This window comes from Pelobates fuscus, chromosome 1, assembly GCF_036172605.1.
Source record: "Pelobates fuscus isolate aPelFus1 chromosome 1, aPelFus1.pri, whole genome shotgun sequence".
Taxonomy (NCBI): domain Eukaryota; kingdom Metazoa; phylum Chordata; class Amphibia; order Anura; family Pelobatidae; genus Pelobates; species Pelobates fuscus.
Genome location: NC_086317.1, coordinates 83581037 through 83604267, shown reverse-complemented (window position 1 = coordinate 83604267; position 23231 = coordinate 83581037). Strand labels below are relative to the sequence as shown.

Sequence of the window (23231 nt, the reverse complement as noted above, 5' to 3'; positions counted from 1 at the left end):
TCTCTGACCTGCTCAGGAACATGACTCATCTCTAGACTGAGAAACAGTCACTAGAGGTGTCCTTAGGGTTAGGGACAAATGTAAACACTAATTTATTTAAGAAAGATGCAGGGACAGTCTGCACTAAAACCACTACATTAATCAAACACCACTTTCCCATATTTTAATCCACATACGTTTGTGCAGAGATCCCAGTACAAAGTATGTATGTGTGACGGAGCACCCCGTCACTGAGCATATTCTGTCAGTTTGTTTTCCCTTATGGTTCAGTAACTGAACAAAGTCCAGATTTTCCCCTTTTATACCCCCCATAACCAGACCACCTCTTGGCTTGTTAACCCTGTTGACCTCCCTTGACACCTCGTTAACTCAAGTATTCTGCTTAGTGGCTGCCATTTGCATGAGTGAACACGTGGGAAATTAGTTGGTAGCCATTTTGACACACGAAAGCAGGCAGTGGTGTTCGGACGTCAATTGCATGGAACTAAAATCGGACAGACAATCTCGCGAACACTGCTGAACTTATACCACCGCCTGCTTCTTTTCCAAGCGAGCCAGGAGAGCGCTCCTCGGGCAAATTGTTTGCACGAACATAAAGAACATTCGCTCCCTGGAACCAGTAAGAACATTCATTTATACAAATACAGGAACTCCCGAACGGAAACCGGCCACAGCCTATGACACTCTGGATTTGGACAACTTGGGCGCTCGGATCCAGGCTATCCGGGGATATAAGACTTATGGGGGTTCCTGTGGAAATTGTATGTGTTTTGGGGTATTGTCTGCATGGGTCCCTGTAACTGAAAGGTAATTGAGTTACCGGTCTTGAACTCAATTATCTCCCAGACACAGGAATGCCGGGGAGGAGTTTGTGTTGAACTGTATAGAGACTCCCTGCTGGGAGTCTGTGTATAAATTGCGTGTACCATGCCCTAATAAACCAGTCTACTCCCAGCATTAAGTCTTGGCTAATGTCTGTGGGGAAAACTATAATCACACAGCTCAGCTATAATCACTGAAGTTCACACAGCTGAGATCCAGAGAGGGGGGAAAAGGACATCATTGGCGGCGAGACCTGTGTTCCTATCCGGGTGGCCGCCACAGTATACATGTTTGTGAATAACATTTCCCATGATACTCAGCCACATATATTTAAGATAGTTAAAATACACATCTAGATGAGCTTCATCCAGAAATTCTAGCTCTCTCACAAGTGCTTGTACGAAGCATGAGCAGTAGCAGGTCACTGTATGAGTCTGGAACTAATCCGGCAATATTATCATGTATTAAGATTCCATACACGGTCAGTGAGGTAAGGTAAGGGGCAGGACCACATATGGTGCTCTAGTTAGTCTACAAAAGGAAGTTCTGTATCCTTTGTTCTATATTGGACTTCCTTAGGAGTATTTAAATGGTCACAACATGAGTTGCTTTAATTAATACAAAACGATTCATAAAATTCAATTATTCAAAAATTCAAACGTAGTCACGCGGTCAACTCAAATGCACCAACTAGCAAATGCTGCTCATGAATGTGAACATCAAAACAAAACCTACACAAATATAAAATAAAAAAATGATCATATTTATTGCCAACACAATACAATGTTACAGTAACATAAAGCAGTATCACATTGCTGCTATAAAAGCTTGTAGAAGAAAAGGATAGTGATAAAAAATCTGCAATGGAGATAACTGCAGTGCAAACCTCAACTAAAATACATATTTTTTATATATGTTACAGGATAAATTGTAAGATCGCATAAGCGTTAAAAATGCAGTATTAATGAAAACGAATGTGGTATTAGAATGGACACAAAAACTTGAAACCATAAATAAAGTTCATAAAAAGATCCAAATATAAAGCCTTTGTTTAGGACAAGGGAGTATAACGTTTTATATAAAGTTTACCCTGAAACCTAGTTTCTTGATTCTTTCTCTTCGCCATCTATATGGTATTAATTTATATATGCAGGTCCTAATAGTAAACATATGGGGTCCTCTCGATCCCACTCCTAAACATATCTAATCAGTGCTCAGGAGATGGAGGGTGGTCCACATCTGCATTAACCTTCAAATGAGGGAATAGGAGGGATAATAGTGCCAGGTCCCATCTGGCTAATAGAGGGTCACCTGTCTGGATCAAGTGAGAGGCGGTTTGAGAAGCATGGTAATTCTAGTGAATGCAAGTAATCCCGTGAATTGTTCCAATAACTACTGTATGATTTTCTCCACATTTACCCTGGCAAATTACTTTTCTCTTTTTTTCCTGCAAGGCTTGCATGAGGATTATGTCTCTCTTAGCTATATTATTTTCGTATCCTACTCTTTCTTCTCTTCCAGAACTACTTATTCAAGGCTTATATTTCCACGTACCCAACATACCGTTTTCTCTTAGAATACTAAAAAGGTCTTCATTTCTCATTTGCAATCAGCACTGTTATTTTTAAGACTTCCAATATATCTTGGTGCAGAAGATCAACCCTAAAAAGCACTTAACTTCTTTTGATCTAATTTTTCACAAATTTCCTCTGAGTGCAAAAAGTGATTTTGATTGAACAGGGCAAACAGCTGGCAATTAACCTACGAAAGACTTTTGTAATTAACGACACTGTTCGAAATTGCCTTAACTCTACAAATGGACCAATCTTAGAGAATCTGCAGTCTTTTATTTTTTTTCAATCTCTAATGCTTGATTTTAAAGGCTAATATTACTATTAACTAAACTGTTTATAATTCATTTGGGAATGATTTTGTCATCACTGCTCATTTCTCTTTTGTATTTTCTTTTTATGTTCCATCTGTTAAATATTAAGAATATCCTACTTAAACTGGGGAAAGGGTGAGCATTACAATCAAGCTTTTTCAAAGTTAACAGTGCACAGTCATTACAAATTGAAATATGCATTTTCAGAAATCCAGTTTAAATGGCCTGTTAACTTTGTGTTAATAATTTTAAATTCAATCAAACCCCTCCAAACATTTACAGCTAACCTTAGGCACAACACAATAAATACGTCAAATAACCATAACTTTCTTAAACAAATATTTATTGTTTTAGCCTTAATTACATAGATACATTTTAAGGTGACAGTGTTGCTTTAAATTGACACTTCAAATACCCCAATTGCATAGTTTATGTAGAAGGATGCCCATTTGATTCTTCCCTGCAAACAACTGATAACTACCTTTATTTGCAGATATTGCCTCAATTACTGGAGTCCAATAATGCTTTTACATTTTAATTACTGTATTTCCCTTTAAAGATACAGTATAGCATTAGGAATACAAATCTGTATTTCTAACACTATAGTGTCCCTTACCTGCTCCTTGCTAGGCCCTCCCCCTTGTCAAAATCTAATGGAAAAAAATATTGACTTACCTGTTACCAGTGCGGAGGCTCCTTCGAGCACTGCTGACCTCTCCTCCAATGCTGCACGCACACTCAAAATTCCCCACAGGAAAGCAATGAATCAATGCTTTCATATGGGGCTTAAATGACACGTGACAGAGTTTTACTCTGTCTGTGCCACGTAAGTTCGTCTACTGGCTGTCATACTGACAGTCACAAGAGGTGGACTTAACCCTGCAATGTAAACATTGCAGTTTGTAAAAGAAAAAGGGCAAAGTTTTACATTGTAGGGTTAAGGGCACAGGGACACTGCACCCAGATTGCATATCTCCCTATTTTTGGGTTATTCAGCCCTTAATGTATTGCTAGTTTGCGGTAATTGATCAGGGTAATATTAATAAAATTAATAGGATAACTTTAGTGAATGTCCTCAGAATTTAACAGTTTTAAAGCATAGTTAACCCATGCCAGTAATTTTCTATCATTTGCAAATAGGAAATCGTTATCTTGAAGTGCGGGGTGTCATTTCCCCCCACGGTTTCTAGATGTCTATATTTTGCACTTCTCTGCTTACAAACTAAGGTCTTGAATTCCCAGAAAGCAATCTTAAAACAATCTGAAGTAAGGAAACGTTATGCATGTGCTATAAACACAAGCTATGTTCATACATGCTGAGTTATGAGTCTCTAACATCTAATCCAATCTCCCTGGTGTACTATCCTAAATTATACATTTTACAGTGAACACAGTTCTTTGCTTCTTCCTAGAAAAATAAGACATGATATATTCATATAACATGTTGCAAAGGGCTATTCCTATCTTATTTTCAGATTACCATCATACTAATTGACATTGTAATTGATTGAAATCTGTAGTTTTCAAAATAGTTGTATTCTTGCATCTAAGGCACTTCTGCTTTGAAAGGAAAAGTACATGCTAAATAAGTATGCATACATATATGAATATATAATAGTATTGTTGGGCAGTCAAGGGTCTCCTTTCAAAATAAAGGTTATTTTTTTTTTCTCAAGAATATTATCAGGTATCATAAATTTCATTTAAAACAGACATTTATCCAGAAGAACCATGAGTGCCCCAATATATTTTAGAATTTCCTACACGTTTTCTGTGAGTATATATTTTCTCATTTCAAAATGACCTAGTATTTGCGTATCTCTCTCCCAGGGACTGCAGACCTGGAGAATATATTTGGACTTTATGAATAATTTATGATAAACTTATTGAAGGGTCTTGGAGGTGGTGTCATTTTTTTTAAGACTAAAAGGAGTCAGGAAGCTGACAAAACTTCACAAGTGAACAGAATATGCACATTTATATGGTTTATGGGCATATCATTTGCTTAAAAACTAACAGTGTTATCGTTTCATTTTAAAATTGACTTTATAAGGTACCTGTCCATCAGTAGACTGATTTGTGTCACCGGCTGCTAGCTACAGACAGGGGAAGACAATGCTCTAACAGTTCTATGTATAGATTTCAAGAAGTCAATGCAAGTTAATCTAGAAGACGCTAACTTTATTTTGGAATCCTCTGTGGCCATTAAAAAAACAAAGCAAAAACAAATTTGTAGGAAATATCCCAATTTAAGGACATTTTCAAAATGGTTCTTTGAGAAATTGTCACCTGTAGTCCCACATCTACGCCTTAGGAACCTTCCTGTACACTGAGCGGTACTCCTTTAAGATTCTCACAGGTCATGCTCCTATTTCAGAGATGGTACCGTACAGAAACTGCCTCCAGTCTTTTATTGATCTGCAGCTTTTTTTAGTAGAGGGAGAGACTCGATTTATGCTGTTCAATATGCTTAAGTTGTGCCAGATTTTCCAACTAATAATTGCCATTTTATATATAAACACCAAAAAAAGTTTTTTTTTTTTTAGAAAATGTTAATCTTCGAAGTGGGAAAAAAAAAGAGAGAGGAGAAAGTGGGCAACAAAGTTAGCAAATTCAAAACATGTTGTCCTAGATACGATGGGAATTTGGTTCACCTCGTCCATCAGCATGGCTGGACTGAAAATACATGGGTTTGATAGGCAGTTGCCTAGTTCATCCAGCAGGTTTTTACCAACCCTGAACCAATGGCGTAGGACAGAGGTGCCCAAAAGGTAGATCCCCAGATGTTGTAGAACTTCAACTCTCCTGATGCTCTGTATTCCTTTAGAATGACACAGTATCATGGAAGATGTAGTTTTAAAACATCTTGGGATCTACCTTTTGGGCAGCCCTTGTGTAGGATATCATTTACAGTAAGTTTTTCTGAAGGTTATTGATAAAACAAAGCTTCTTTCCAGAATATGGAATGCTAGCAGCCAAAGTTTGTGAGTAACTTCTAGTGACCTCATTCCTCATGGTAAAAAAAAATAACATTATACCTGTTTAACCCATTTGCATGTTGTTGTTGACAGTAAAGTTACAGAATTAAAAATGCAAATACTTTTATCTGCTCAAGTTTTGCCAATATAAATACCAACTAATTACGGTATGTTGTATTACAGACACTTTGATGAACTTTTATATGGATCTCAGAGGGTTAAACGTGCTACAGGTACTGGTTTGCATGACAAGTTTTGCTTGGTCCGATGACTCTCTACACCTTGACATATGGTACTTATCACAGAAGAGGCAGAAATGTTCATTGTGCAGGTTCGGTGTTTATCTGAACAGAATGTACCGCTCTGAACCATTCATCCAGCTGATTTATATTATAAGAATCTATAAATAACTGCTTTAGGGGTTTAACTTTCTTCAGAAGTGTTCACTTTTAAAGCCTAATGGTATATTTTGACTGTAGCTACTCACCTGAAGCCTAATTCATCATAATCAGGAACTCAGAGGGGGAGATTTACTAAGGCTCATATGGATTTGAATACACTAGGCCTTTAAAACAGCATTTGCTCCTTTCTCTGCGCCGACAGAACCACCACCAGCTGTTAAAGTAAATATGCAGGAATCCACATATTTCAGCACCTTTATACTTAATTACCGCATTGTGTCTACATCCATAAATCTCTACAGTGGCATTCCCTGGGTTTCTTGTTCACGTTTTTGGAATCTGTGTGCAGATAACACAAGGGGTAACGGACTATCACAAAGAAAATGCTGGCTGTCACTGCCGCCATTGGCATGGGAACTTAATGCTATAGTAGCGCTGCAGTCATAGGGCATCATCATTAAAGTGATGTTTATACCAATTTGTGTCATTACAGTGTGAAGTGCAACAGTCTACCCCTTGCTATAACACTGGAGAAGCTTGAACAGTTAACCTCATCACTCTGAACCAGCCAATGATAGGAGTTAAGAGTCATACAATCTCTAGCATCCATTAGAAATAGGGGAAATGCTTCTAAACTCTAGCATTCTAAGAATCCAGGGTTCACAGCTTTGTCCTGCACTGTAATGCCATTATAAATAAAAGAACAGGAGTCGTTTACTGACGGCAAGTACCGACCAGATCATATGACTGCGGCTCAGTTAGTAGAATTGTTTACGCAACATGTGTCATCGTGAATAAAAGAAGTTCGATTCCAATAGTAATATGTCAGGAGCCAGCGGGATACTTGCACTTCTAAAGAGTTCCGAAACTTTTAACACTGTCACTGCCATGTGACTTCTCGTTGGCCTAGGAGCATTAGTCCTGACAGTCCTTATGGCCATTTAACATTAGCAACATTCTAAAACTCACTAAATAAGCAGGGCATTCCGTGTGAGAATAGGAGCAGATAGTTAGAACAACAGAATAAATATAAGTTTTGCATTTATTATTGAAATGCAGAAAGTAATTAAGTTCACATGACTAGATCTGTGACCCATTTCAGGCATCATATTGCAGCTGTTTGTTGTTTATCTTTTTTCCCACTTATCTTCAATCATTGTAACACCCCCTTCACTTCATCTCTTCCCTGGGTGGGAGCTGTAGGCACTGTGATTGCTGGGACTCATCCAAAGAACATTAAAGTCTATGCTCCCATCACAGAGATATTACAGAGCTGCTAGCTGTGGGTCTCCACACAGGAGGTGATTGGTTCTTGCACGATGGGTTGCAGCAGTCGGTGCCAATAGTGGGGGCTTCATGGGCTCTGACTTCGCATTGCCCAGGCAACGACAGGAGGGGGGGAAGCATACAGCTCAGGCAAGCCCTCATTAAGCAGAACTTTTAATTAGCAGCATCTCTGCATGGCTCAGGAAGCCCAGATCTAGGAAGAGAGGGGGCAGTCGGGCATAACCTGACCTCCCTCTATGGTCCAGGAGTTACAGAGAGCAAAATACAGGATAAGGTAATGGAGCGATGCTATGTGTTGATGTTGATATATAAGGGTTAATAGGGGGTAGCTCTGCTGGTCTCTGGGGCTGTGAAGCTGTTAATGGAGTGAAGTTCTCGGTTCTATTGCGATGAGGCACTGTTTTGTTTCATTTTCTACCTTCACACCTGCTTGGCAGAGGTGTCACATTATCTCGCTATCTATGGTCATCAGCTGGTCTTGGTGGTTAGTCAATGGGGAATATGGCTCACAATTTGGTCATTTATCCAGTCCCTCTCCCTTGCACGGACATCCTTTTGCAGTTAAACACTCAGATTTGGCTTTTCTCGTTTGAAGATTCTAAAGTAAAACAAAAGAACACAAACATATTTTTCTTCCTTTCAAAGCAAACACATAAAAAAAACGCTCCTACAAAACAAACCTCATTGGTGTGCCATTTGTATCGATAATGCAAACCATAAGAACAGATAAACATCAACAGCATTGCCTATCACTGTAAAATATATACATTAACAAACTTTGTATCAGGGAAACTGTGAGAACACTGTATAATTTATCATTTGTATAACACTTCATCAGTGAAAATCATGGTGCAAAAAAATGGAATGATGTCAGGACAAATATGCTCTGGCATAAATTGTGCATAGATCCATCTTCAGACAGAACATCTGTATTTTATAGCCTAGTGAGAGAGCTAAATAAGTAGGTTTTAACCTTTGGTATTGGCACAATGACCCATTCTGCAGTTGTAATATATACTTAAATAGTTTCACTAAACAGCCTAATACCAAGTGAGTCAACACTGCACTGGTGAAGGACATTGTTACTACAGAGGAAAAAAAACAACAACAACAAAACAATTGTGTGTTTATTCACCTAAAATAGAATGTGAACACAGTTTTGAGTCATGATACTGGTGTTAGCAACAACTGAGCTAAAAAAAACAAAAACAACAACAAAACAACAACAAACAAACCAGTATACATGCTGAAAGGAAAATATTAAAAACATAATAAACTACCTTATAAAAAGAAAAACCCGAAAGAGGACTGGGCTTGACCTTTATGGCAGCAGGACGCACTCAGACAGAGATCCTCACTTAACTACGAAACCTGATAAAGCTCTGGTCTCTTCAAGCTTGCCTTATCAATCTGCGGAGGGCATTGTGAGGCCTGGTGCAGATGCCGGATGGGCGAAACAGCCGTTTTCCCAGGCAGCCAGCTGCTGGACCCACGTTGCATTCTCCTGCTGCCCCGTCCCCTCCCCCCAGGACCAGTGGGGGTGATCCTGGTCCACAACCCCGGAGGCCTTATTACTCCTCATAGGAGCCACGGTGGTGCTACTCTCAAATTTACAACTGCTACCACTACACTAAGATGGCGGGCGCCACGTGCTCCCCTGACTTCAGCGACGATGCACCTACAATCTTCGACAAACTCAATCGCATATTTGCTGACCTCTGGACATGACTGCATCAACAGATGTACCCTAAAAAGCACTACCAGCTGACAGGCAGGTTGCCCCAGTGGACACCACCTGAGACCACCATGAAGCAGGCAAATCCGACCTCTAAAAGAGCCCGACTGAGGCGACAAGCAACCTCACTCGCTCTTCCAGCGCGAACTGCATTCTGCAACTCCATGGGCCCAGATCCTGGCGGACCACACTCAGAATATTCCATGGATGATTCAGTCAAAGGGATATTCCTGGGCATCACGTCCTGTCTCCCCACAAAACGCATCTCCCCAATACAACCCAGACGGGGTATGGGACTCTGTAATTGGCTCAAACGTCTACTGCCCTTGGAGGGTATAGCATGAGCTGTACCTTTTTACAGTAGTCACAAGTTGCAGAAGACTTTTTGCTATATATCACTAATGCTTACATTTTTAGTTATGTTTTTACTGCTCATTAACTCCTGGTGTTCCATTAGTCTCTGGACTGCCACTAAATCTCTCCCGGGTGGGCACAAGTACGACTAGGCTTTGAAAAATGTGGGTTATCTTTTATACTGTCCATGGCATTTTATCATTTTTATAAGCTTGCTGCCTCCTAATCACTATGCTGTTAGACAAGTTATCTATGTTGTTTCCTCTGCATGTTTAATATAAAAAAGTGCATTACCTGCAAGACATAGATGAATAAGCACTGTTACTCAAATTGTCTCATGGTAATATGTCTATGCCTATATTACTATGTACGTTTACCTTTGCACTGCAAAAATAAAAAATGTAAAAAAGAAAAGAAAACCCAACCCTATAGAAAATGCCAGATGCATTTATTTTTTATTATCTTATAAAAGAATTCCCACTTGTGAAGTACACAGCCGTAGAACAGAAGAATGATTTTGAAATAAATGCCACAAGCAAGTGCGTGGATTACAGCATAAATGTTTGCGACGCGAAACTTGAAAAACATTATTATCAAGTCCGCAGATCGCAATATAGAGCGCCGGGACCTCGTGAAAACAGTGTCACATGCTGGCACCATAAATAATTGGTTTTATCTCTACAAACACTACATTAGCATTTTCCAAGACAAGGGTTGGGGATATGTTTATGCTGTAACGCAGCTACGATGACCCCACTAGAAACATACAACCGAACTAGCAGACAGAGCAGATGACTACAAGATAAGAAAAAGCTTCCAAACTACTAAAGCAGAAATGATGCATACCATTAGCTTTTCAGTACCACCATATTCTATACTGCGTACATTAGATGTAAAAAAAAAAAAAAAAAAAGAATAAATAAATCAAATCTACCAGACATTGAACGTAGCACAAAATACAAACCTGATTGTCAACATTTATAGTTCCTTGTCGCTGGGACAGAATTAAGTATGTTTCACTGCCATCAGAATATAACATAACATCAAATCATGGGATTCATTCAATGAACAGTGAAAATATAAAAATTTAGACTGAAAAATACTGTATAACATTTTAAATGGTAGGATTTGTAAATATTTAACGAAAGCGGTCACCTTTCACCTTTTACGAAGACTGGTATCAACTTTACCATGAATTTAGCCATCATTTCTAGATTTATTGTTAAATAACATTAAATTGCATAACGTCACAAATAAATAAAAAAAAAGGCGATGCAGCCATGTTTGGCAGTGTGACAAATGGATAGCATTAATTAGAACAAGTCTCCAAACCAAATCCAATGACAGCTGCTGTTTCTTTGTACATCATTTGGCTGGCAAAAATCATTAAAACCATCTATTAGGAAACAAGTCACCCTTTTGTAACACAGCACGCTCCATTTATCTGCCTTCTATAGAACCAGTATGATAACTCAGCGGTTAAATCACCTAAAGTACACCTTAGGTTGTAGGTTTCATTATAACAATAGAACAAAACTATGAAATGAATTAAAAAACTAAAGAAGTAAATAAACACAATTACACATTTCCTTTGGGTTTACCGCGAATGTTTGGTGGATCACAGGATGAGCATGTTCTTGCTGGGGAATAAAAACCTTTAACACAAACAGGGTTATGCTGCATGCACTAAAGTTAGAATTCAAATTTTAGGCCAGGGTAGCAGAACTTTAGTGAATAACCCTTCAATTGTGGAGAATCCAGGATTGATAAATATAACAATAAAACCAACGGTAAGGCTGTGGTTCGTCATACATATTCTAAAACCACCACCTATTATATTAATACGCGACATTAAAAGGTGGTTTTCCTCTTTGCACCTTGTCTGCCTCTGAGCTGTCATATTAAGCTGTATTTTGGATTTACAAGAGTTGCATTGATAAAGTATATCTATTTACAGTAAGCTGCTAACTTACTATTTGTTTCATGGAATTTGTGATGTCCTACATTTTCCACATTATAAGCAAAGATACACTCACATTGCTTTACGTTAGCAGCTTTTGTGTAGTTAACACTCCTCTATCCACTAGGTGGCACAATTGGTGCACAGTATAAGGGAGGATATTTGAGACCAAATATATATATATATATATATATATATATATATATATAAAAAAGTTTTCACAACAATCCCAAAAAGAAGAAAGAGTAAAGTGATGTGGATGAAACAACCGTGTAAAGGAGGATGTAAAAATATGAAGAGCATGAGGAAACAAAATAAAACCGCATAATGTATAGAAATCAAGTAAAGGTGTCAGATGCAGGTAGATACGCATGCTCTGCAGTTCATTAATCTTTGAATTAGCCAGGGAATTGGTAATTTTAAGTGAAAATAACAGACGTGAGTTATAAAGAATTTGGAAACTTTTCAATTCAGCAAATTGAATCTAAAATGTTCAAATCTCGATTAGTCATGGTTTAGTGAATAATAAAGATATGTGCCACATACAAGGAAAAATTGTATGTTTATATTATTTGTGATTGTACACAATTTTATGTCATTGTGGTCCCTGAGGAAGTTCCTCCTAGGAACGAAACGCGTAGGACCGACTTTTCTTTTATATTTCTATATATGTTTATGGTGATTATTCACCTTTTTTATAATAAACCATCCTTTTTATACCTTCATCCATGTGGAGTCCTGTTCCATGTACTTGCTGTTCGTGGATTGAAAGTCAGATCAACAGCCCCCCAGTTATTTCGGGGAGCGCTGTATTCGTCAACATCTTGTGAGTGCATTTCATGTGGCGCACCACATACTGTTTTAAACTGTATTACACTATTTTTTGTTTATTTCCATTTGTTTTAGATTAATCCAGCAGTATCCCAATATTTGTCTTTGGTTTTCTAAGGAAAAATGCTACCCACCTTTGTAGGGACACGTATAGGGCGGTGCGATGCGTGGTTCACTGTCCATGGGCCCAGAGACTGATTGGCATAAAAATCCATAGGGTATGTGCTCTGCCATTCTGCTTCCCTTAGAGCCACAGAGGCCTGGAAATAGCAAATAATTAGATTATTCTAAGCAAGGAACTACTCAGCATTTCACTAATACTAAAGTGGGTTCAAGACTTTTGTATACTCCTTTAAGACTTTTTATCATTACTAAGAGACTTTCACATGAACCTTTAGGCTGCTAGGCTGCTATACATTGAAACTGTTATTATTTATTATTGCTGCTATTTCTAATTATCTGTTTGTTTTCTCATGTGCACATATTTTATTAATATGAACTTTATTGATTATTGATCACTTGTTTTAATATATACTCTATTATTCTTTATACATTATTTTGTGTTTTCTTCTGTGCATCTTTTTATTTCGAATTGATTCATGTAGTAGACGTAAAGTTATCCTACTGAGGATTGCAGCCACTTTCTCACCACCCTACCCTCCAAGTTAATTTGCGCTTACACCTCACTTATCTGTATCACTAACAGGAACAAATCATAGAAAACATTCAAAATAAAAAATACTTAGGAGAAATAACATGTAGGATAAGAGAACAGGTAGGTAAGAGAGTCTGTCTATAAGAATGGTACAATACTTTCTAGGTTTTCCCCTAAACCAGGAATTGTAGGTCAAAAAGCCCAGCTCTACTGTTTGCAATTCCCATGTCTATGAACAATATTTCCAGCTTTGGAAAAAAAACCTAGCTTAGAATTTTAGGAAGTGTACAAACATTCCATGCTTTGATTTTATGAATATCCTACTAAGCACAATAATCACTGCAATACAGCTGACACTCTCAGCCAATGAAAACAGGAAAAATTGTACAAAATTGATATTGCTAGTGGAATTAGAACTTTCACTTTATCTGTATTGAGATCAAGACTGCGAGCACCAAAGGCCAAAAATTATGTCAAACTGTTTGAAAACTGTGACTCAATGTGTGAAGGAACCAGTACATCATAACCATTACATCGTGACGTGGTTGTTAGTTATGGTGCTTAGAGGTCCCCTTTTTAAAATCTTTCTTAAATGTCTATGATAAAGTAGGGAGCTACCATTGTAAAAGTTCTGTGAAGCCGTCACTTTTGACGGTGTTGTCTTTGGAGGTTCTCTTGGGATCCTCCACAGGCATCAGTTTTGACGCATGTGTGAAAGTACAGCACGGACGTCAGCTCTTGGCAGATGATGGACCCAGAGCTGAAGAAGATGCTTCTGATCAAGATGCCAGTGGCTGCAAGTAAAAGCACTTTATTTTGATTTTGTACTAAATTGGTACCCTTATGTGGGATTCCATATTGAACGATACACAACCAGGGTGATGTCTAGTAGACTGCTCCCTTATTTGCGGTCTTTAAATATGGGAAAGCCACATAAAAATAGCAGATAGGGGAGTTATCCACTAAACAGTTGACATATCAAAATTAAGGGGTGTCAGTAGCCAGCCCAGAACAAGAATTCCAGGTGGCTAATGTGAATTATGTGCAAATTTGGTGTTTGGCACCAGCGTTTCTGAAAGCAGTTCTGGCGGCAAAGGTGCCATTTTACCCCCTCCAGTAGAAATGACTAGTGTCTCTGACTCTGGTACCCTACATGCCTTCTATATATTGTTCCTAGAGTCGCCACTGGAGCTGTTTTAAGACTATTTTTTTTTTTTTTGTTTCCAACCGTGAAACCCTTCAGAGCATATTTTTTACATGTACTGATCAAAGTGAGAATGACATCCACAATGCTCGAGCAGAATTTATAGCAACTGTTAAAATAAGTATTTGGAAGTATCTCAGTGTCTGCAGTATATCTCATAGCTCGGAGTGCTAATCAGTTAATGTGATTACCCAAGAGATCAAATGAAGATACAGGTTCAGCTAAATTGGTTCTTTAAATCTGCACTTGCAGTAGGAACTAAGACAAATTTGGCTCTGCCTGGCAGAGACATATGTTGGTAAATTCTTAAGAAAGACTTGAGAACTGCTACAGTGTGTATGTTTGCTCCTTTCAATCAACTGTGACGAGTGAAAGGTGAACTTGAGGGACTACAGTCTTTGTCCAAAAATGTTCTAGGTTCACCAAATTGCTGAAACTTTGGCAGTAGGAGGTACAGATTCCCATAAGGTTTGGAGAAACTTAATCAAAATAATTTTCCCAGATCCATACTATTTTTGCATTTACAACAGTGTCTCCATGTTCAACATACCTAGAAACAATGACATTACACAGCACTAGGCAGCTATACCATCTTCTACATTGTGTTTATAGGATAGTATTATGGTAGAATGTTTCACTTGCGTTATCAGCAAATTCATTTCAAATGGTAAAGATCAGGTTTCATGATATTCTAGAGAAATGTGTGGTTTTCTGCAATGGACATGGCATTTAAAATGTGGCCAATTTAAAATAGGTTATTGGATTTAGAGAAAGTGAGGACAAAACACAAAATGTGAATCCACCAAATGATCTTAATTTGCAGAGAAAACCACTTTGTGCATGGAATCTAGTAGCAGTAGAAGATCTAGAACTGTAGTGGACAGTTCCTATGTTCACAGTGTTTAGTGCAACGGTACACACTCTAAATGTTGTTAAGGCAAGGCTCTCCTAGGGTAATAAAAGCTTACAGGTTATATACAGGCTTTAGTTTGCAGTCTCACCTCATATGGAGTAAGCAGAGGTTTGGTGAAGGCGGTTCCCCAATCAATGGAAAGCCGTGGACAGGCTACCTGCACCCAACTGAAAAAAAAAAAAACAACAAAAAATATACATTTATACTGACAGTGGTTAAACAGTAAGAAACGTCTTGTGTAATTAGTGATGGTTATAAATAAATGATGCCACAGGCTGATATGGATTTCTGAGGAAGCACTGAGAATATGTGCCTTGATAGACACATGGCATTCAGCAGCCACATATAAAATATACGTTTTTTCATTCATTGAGGAATGGAGAAGTCTACCGAAAACTGCACTGCCATTTGGACCTTATCACCACTGATATATTCACATAGATCCATTAAGTACAAGGCTGTATTTACACTCGAGCTGGCCTTAGGCAGGTTAGATTGCCCTCTGATTCTTCTGTACAAAATGAATGGATATAACCCATGCTACAAAAAGGATTTGTAATTGGGCCATCCGAGAAATGGCAATGTTTACAAATTCTCCGTAAGGCCTTAAAGTAAGAGCTGCTGATAGTCCTTGCATCGATTGACGTCTGAGTCTCCCATGTGAAGGAAAAAAAGAAAAAGGTTGCATTCTGCCTAAGTGACTAAGCTGCCCAATAACTGGGACATAGTCAACTACCTATCTGGTTATTTCTGAGTAATCTGTATTCCTTTTAAAACAGTGTTGTAAAAAACATCGGCCTGCAAATCCCATAACTCTCGACCAGCAGGTGTTGAAATGACAGCGAGCTTAGCGAAAAATAAAGAAGGCAGGGTGGGGGGAGGTGTGTGAAGCTATTAACCAACTTAACAAGCAAAGTTGTTTATGCTTTTAAAAGCAGCTCTTAAATATTCTGTTGATAATTTAATGTAGCGTCCAGTTCAGTCCAGCGAGGTATAATGCTATACCACATTTGTGGTTTATAATACCTTTTTAATAGAGTGCCTGCACTTTCTACTAACAAGCTTTTGGGAGCTAACCTCATCGTTTCACCGGGTCAGCAATAATAGACGTCTCATTAACATTCTTAACGTTCCCATGCTATTTACAAATTTAAACTGGTAAGGGAATCCTTATTTTTTATTTTGCTATCCTGATTCTTTTCTTGGGCCTATTTTCTTTTTAAACTAACCACGGAATTCAAGAACATTTCCAAGATGTGTTCAGATCTCTAAACTGTTTGGTCCTAAAAGCTTTTCAGGAGATAATGCAGTCTCTCAGTCCATTAAAAATAACTGAATTGGAGGATGTCTTTAAATCATTTTCTCTCTTTTGTAGGTCTGCACCTTTTATTTATAAAGCTAAAAATGTGCTGTGATTTATAAAATAAAGATGACAACACAAAGCTAGAATAAGAGCAGTGCATTTAAATCTGGTTTTAGAGATGCATTATTCACCCCTTTGGCTATTGGAACTTCTAACAGTATCCGGTTCCCCTTTATTCTTAACACTTTCAGTGCCAAAGGGCAGATAAAACAAAAAGTAAGAAGCACGAATAAAAGATAACCAAATGTCTTATTATATCTTATAAAGTAAGAAAACAAACAAATAAAAACGGTAGTAAAACGGTGGTGCAATGCATGAGACAGCAAGAGTTTATCAACTCCAACAGGTAAAAATGGGGCATTACCAATAGTAATTTTAGGAACTTAGGGGAAACAAAGAAACAAAAAATAAAGAATTGTAGATTATATTAAAATCTGATCAAGCAGGCACTTACCAAGATAATCAACGCACAAACTGAAGGAAAATTATCCTTAATAGGATCACAATAACAAGAAGGAAATGAATTAAAGGACCACTATAGGCACCCACAGACCACTTCAGCTTAATGAAGTGGTCTGGGTGCCAGGTCCAGCTAGGGCGCTAGAGGCACTTCTCACTGTGATTTTCACAGTGAGAAGACGCCAGCGTCCATAGGAAAGCATTGAGAATGCTTTCCTGTGGACTGGCTGAATGCGCGCGCAGCTCCTGCCGCGCATGCGCATTCAGCCGATGACGTCGCTATGGAGGAGGAGAGTTCCCCGGCCGGCGCTGGAGAAAGAGGTAAGTTTAACCCCTTCCTCCGCCTAGAGCCAGGCGGGAGGGGGACCCTGAGGGTGGGGGCACCCTCAGGGCACTATAGTGTCAGGAAAACGAGTATGTTTTCCTGGCACTATAGTGGTCCTTTAAGAGACACTACAAAAGTTATATTAAAGTTAAAGGAAGTTATAAAAAACATAGAAAGGCACATACCTAGACAGGGAGGAAAGAATGTTAAGGGTAAGGGAAAGAGTCATAAGTTTAAGAATAGCACAGGTATTGCACAATGAAAAAGAAGGAGATAGTGAGACAATAACACATATAATAATTTATGAAATAATATGATGAAAGTGTGAAGGGATTAGATTAATAAGATTTCCTTTATCATTTGGTATACCCATTTTTTTGTTGTTTTGTTTTTCTCTCCTCCTCTCTCCTTCTACTCTTAGTGCCTATAGATAGGCTCATCTCAGAACGACTACCCTCAGCATGCCTTTCCCACGGGATAAGTGGGACCTATATCTGAGTAATGTATTTTATTACTCAAGATACGGTATGGCGGGGGCTTTCCACTATACAATACTTTTGTTTTAGGTTGATGCCATTGCTTTGGATCAACCCGTCTTATTTTTGTGATGATATATTACTGACATTAGAAGAAACAAACATCTCGGTCCCAGAACTATTGAAGGACATAAACAACTATTCAAAAGTCTTAGGATACAAAATAAACCTGGGGGGCAGGAAACCAAGAGTTAAAATAAAAAATTTGGCCAGGTCAAGGCAGGATGGAGGCTTGGGGTGGCTGAAATTTTGCACTGTTATCAGGGTAGTAGACTTTTTAATATAATGCTTACACGAAGCAATGCGGAAACTCAAAAAATATGGTACAAAATGGAAAAAGCTAAAACTGGGGTTGGAAATGTATCCTCATTATTTTGGGTTTTAGAGGTAAATAAAAAATCCATTAGAGAGGCACAAACTAAATCCCAGATACTGAAACAACAAAGGATTTAGAAATAAAATAATAGAGTCGCTACTATTCTCAAGTATTCCAGATATGTTAGAAAATATAAAAAACAGACATTTGAACATCTGGGGGATAGGGGCATTTAAAAACATAGTCTCAAACCATTTAACCACATTTTGGAGGAATTTAACATTCCCCTAAGTAAAACGTTCAATTATCTGCAAATTAAGAGTTTCTTAGCTGAACATCTCTATAAAAATAAGGGGGAGATTACCATAAACCTTATACATCTATTTGAACTAATGAATTATAGAAATGTACTAGCAAAATGTGCTAAAGTTGTATACAGATGGAGACATGACAAACCTATAGCACTAATTAATAAATGGGAAAAATAATTACAAATACATATAGAAGAAGAAGAATGGATAGGCTCTCTAAACAAACTAAATAAATATATACACAGTTTAAACCTCACAGAAACCCAATTTAAATGATCAAATAGATGGTACCCAACACCACAATGCCTAAAGAAAAGCTTCTCAGAGGTATCAGCTAGATGCTGGAAATATAACATTAATGAAGGTAATAAGATCCACATATGGTGGCAGTGCACACCCATAAATACATTTTGGGAAGAAGTAATAAGGATAATATACCAAGTAACGGAAATAAAATTACCTCTTAAGCCCGAAGTGGTCTTACTAAACATAAACTGGCCATATATGACAAAAAGAACATTGATGTTAATTTTACACAATCACGGCAGCTTAATTACTCACAAAACTGGAAAACAGGGATAATTACACGTACCAACGAACTGATAAAACAGGTTATATGGCAAGCAAGAATGGAAAGGGGTATTCTGGTGATTTTAAGAGACAGATACAAGCATATAGAAGACTGGGACACATGGATAAATAAAATGGACAATATATCAGGCCTTTTATGCTCTCGGTAGTGATTTCTCTTTCTTTCTTCTTTTTTTGTTTCTTTTAATTTATACTTTCCTTCCTTCAGAATTCAGATAACAAACCCCAACAGAGGTAGAGCGTATGCTCAGTTACAGCGTAGGGAAGTGTTAGACCAGAGGAGGAGAGAAGAAGGGAAGGGAATATAACCCCAAAACAGGCAGACAAACAGAAACATAAAACATCGAAGCTATACAGGATATAAGAGGTTCTCTCTCTCTCTCTCTCCAAGAACAGAGGAATGAAGCAAACAGACAAAAACTTACACTAAGAATTAATTATTAGGGTGGGGGAGGGGGAGGGGGATCCGGGTGGGAGGGATTTTCAAGATTAATAAAATTTAAAGATATATTTATTTTATACTTATAATATTGATGATGACATAGTACCAAGGCCTGAACTACATAAGCATCACCAAAACTTACATAAGGCAGGTACACGTCTGAAATAGAATATTTTTTTTTTTTTTTTTTTAAATGGGGCATTACCCAAATTACTGTGTAAAACTGGTTTATTGAAAAATGGTAGATACAATTTCTGTGAGTGTTCATTACCTTCCCCTTACCCTTCCTTCACTATAATGTTTGGAATTCCAATTTCTTTAAAGATTTGTTATACAACATATACATTAGCCTTCTTCAAATGCACCATGCTCTAAATTTAGTAATGAAGGCATCCAAGGAAGTATATCTAAACCCTGGAATAATTTGGCAGAAAGGTAGACAATGTAGTATGGCATATAGTTTTGAGTGAAGGGTCCTGAGGTGGCCAGTTTGTGAACCTTTGGCCTCCCCCCATGAAAGAGGCAAACAAGGCATCTGCCAGGGCGCATGGTGGGCAGCGGTTTTTTGCCGCCCCCTGAAAGTGCTGCTGAAGGCAAATGCCTTGTTAGCCTCATAGAAAATGCAGCACTGCAGCAGTGCTTGTAGGATCTGTGCTATGAGCATAGCTCCCAAAACTGAACAGGGAAGCAATGCCTCCCAATATGACAGTGTTATAAGGGGGAAATACAGTAAATGGTCCAGAACAACCCTTAATAATATGGTGCTCCTTTATTTAGGTGTCCACAGCAGGTAACATTATGACCTGCTGAAAGGCCTTTATCAAACTGCTAATAAATAGTAATCAAACAATACATGTGGAATGGAGGAACCGCCCTAAATACATTAAACCAGGTTCCAACTAATAAAATAATGTGTTAATGGCAGGTCACATGACACAAAGGTCATGTGATCTATGTAATAAACACTACATATAACAAAAATAAGTATATTCTGAGATTATGCTGAGATGTATTGCTAACACATGACGTTTGTCATGTGACCTACTTGCTTACTGTAACAAATCGGAACTTGAATTTAATTTGTTTGAGGTGATTTCTTCTCTTCGTTACTTGTTGTAGACACCAAAATAAAGAAGCGCCACTTTATTTATTTGTATGCTCATATAGGACAGCATTCACAGACCGTATTATGATCAGGAGTCATAAATTCTTTCACTTTAACTTTTGATTTATTAATGTGCAATATTTAATTTTTAAAGAATTTCTGTTTTTCTCATTTGTCTAAATAACCAAATATGTCTTCCACTGAGGTATAGTCTGAATATTTAATAAGAAACAAACAAACATTAACGATTATTGTTATAGTTTTTTTTTTCCCCATACCCCTGCACAGAACTAATTCATATTCACACTACACATGACTAGAAGCTGTTAAAGGGGCATGACTGACCATGAAACTTATCGAACCACTCCTAAACCATTGCTTTCAAATTCATTATTGGAACAAGAAATACTTATCATTCTATTTACTGCTAAATAAAAAGATTCTCTTGAATGCAAAAGAAGAAAAGTTTATCATACCCATATACAGTGCACTTCACTAATATTAGCACCCTCAGCAAATATGAGAAAAGAAGGCTGTGAAACATTGTTAAAAATGTATAGTGGAGGGCCTATATTTTACTTCTTCAAATTACTGATGTTTCCATTTACCGAATTAAAGTACACGTCTTGCACTGAATTCTGGTGAAACACACACCTTTAAATGACACCAATATAAATTTGTTGAATATGATTATAACACAAGCTCTTGATATTCCAATAATACCACGTGGTAATGGCTTGCATTGGGAACCCAGCATGTTCAAGTTGCTGGCTTGGACAAACTTGTTGGATGTTTGAGCATTCTATTCGTGACATTCCACAGAGTCTAAGGTAACTCGCAGCAGCTGGAGAATTAATATATTGGCTGAGCATTATGAGCGTGGTAGGCCGCCACAGTATTTTGAAAAGCCTGCCGACTGGTGGTCAATGGGACGTTGGCATTAACTGTTTGAAAAGCAGGGAGATTGGTTAAGTGCAATGGACTTCGAAAGACTGGTTGAGAGTTATGGTAGTCATATACCACGGTTTGAAAAGTCTGTAAACTGGCTGAGGGTCAGGTGGTGTTTGGAAGGTCAGTTGTTGTTAATCCTGCAAATACATACATGTAGATACCCACTCCCTGTTTCACCCCATACCGAGGGCTGCACACTGTGTGTGTGTTGTTGTGTTTACAGCTTTGCACTCTGTACTTACGCTTCCACCTCTGGGAACAGCTTGAGTTTATTAGGGAAGATTTCCGACAGCAAGAGCCGCACGTAACGACAGCCGAGAGCCTGCAGACGTGACTCCAGGTGCTGAGAGAGAAAGAAGGAGAGAGAGACAAAAGACAAAAAAAAAAAATAGGAGGGTATTTATGGCAGGCAATCATCCAATTCTCACCCTAGAGTGAATAACCATGGTAATTAATTAAGTCAGGAAATGGGAAATAACAAAAGCAGAAATTTATCAAAAAAATGACTTTACAAAAGAAAAGCATTTGGGAATGTCTATATAAATAATCTTCCATCACCTTTACAAAGCAATGAATGATATATATGTCATGCGTGGAGAAAGACCTTTTTTTATGATAAAAATACAGCAGGCCGGCAGCAAGCACAATGGAAAGTTCTATATACAGAAATTGTGTCATACAAATTTATAGATACAGTGTGTAATCCATCCTCCTCTTCCACCCCCGGATGCTCTATTTAGCAGGAGTCTGAGATTAATCCCGAACCTAGACCAGTAATGGCTAAAGCCTTGCTAGCCCAAATGAGGTAATTCACATAATCCATGATGCTCTGTCAGTCCCAAGGCTGGCTGAGGATGATGGGAAATGGAGTGTGCACACAGGTAGGAAGCCAAGGTTTATGGTACTGCGGATGTCAGCCAGCAGAATAAAACTGAACTAAAGCAGCCGTAAGGAATTTATTTTATTTTTTTAATCCTTGTTCAGATTTTAGAGAGAATTCCAGGCCTCACCACTGAGCAATACTAGAAACATAAATGACAAATACAGATAGCAGAGACGGCCTTTCGACTGCTTTCATTTATCTTAAGGGAAGATCGGTGATCTAGGGGAGCCTTCTCCTGCCAAAGGGGAAAGCTGTATGCTGCAAAATGGTGAGTTACAGGGCTCTGGTTAAAACAAAAAAAAATGATAAAAGATAGGAGCACACAGTATTTACTTTAATTCACTGAGTGCTCAATGTGGAGATGACGGGTTACTGTGTTAAAAGGGTTAATGTGTTAAAAGCTCTTTCTCTTGAAATACATAGAGGGTGAAGAGACATCATTTTAGGTCCAAGTAAGCTCACACAGATGGTCATTTCTCAGTTTGTCATAATGACCGTAGATGCTTTGGACTGAAGGGGTAATGTGTGGAAGGCCTAGTTTACAACGAGGGTATTGGGCCGTGGTGTAACCTTCCCATGGCAGCAGTAAATACATTTAATGGAACATTATAGGGTCATGAGCACAAACATGCATTCCCCATGTATGGGCCCCCTAAATATAGTAACATCTTACATTTATTCCAGTCTACTGCTGCTGGCTCTGCCCCTGATCTCTAGGAGGAAGGTTCAGTGTCTCCATGCAGAGGGTGGAGACACTGAATGTTAGTGCTACACAGTGTGCAGCATTGTCCCAGGAAGCATCTCTAGTAGCCATATGAGGAGTGGCCAGTAGAGGAATCCCTAGGTTGTAATGCAAACACTGCATTTATTCTGAAAAGACAGTGTTTACAGCAAAAAGCCTGAAGGGAATGATTCTACTCACCA

The 23231-nt window shown here is 38.2% G+C and overlaps 1 protein-coding gene across 1 annotated transcript in view; it reads right to left on the bottom strand.

Moving 5' to 3' along the window:
- Positions 1 to 7110: 7110 nt before the first annotated feature.
- DPH1 (diphthamide biosynthesis 1) overlaps positions 7111 to 23231 on the bottom strand; it is a 224253-nt gene continuing 208132 nt past the window's right edge. The window contains exons 9-12 of the mRNA XM_063449941.1: positions 21667 to 21767; positions 15114 to 15192; positions 12388 to 12513; positions 7111 to 7971 (exon numbers count right to left, since the gene is read on the bottom strand). Of these exons, the coding sequence (XP_063306011.1) occupies positions 7891 to 7971; positions 12388 to 12513; positions 15114 to 15192; positions 21667 to 21767 (387 nt within the window). The 3' untranslated portion in view covers positions 7111 to 7890. The remainder of the gene's footprint in view (positions 7972 to 12387; positions 12514 to 15113; positions 15193 to 21666; positions 21768 to 23231) is intronic.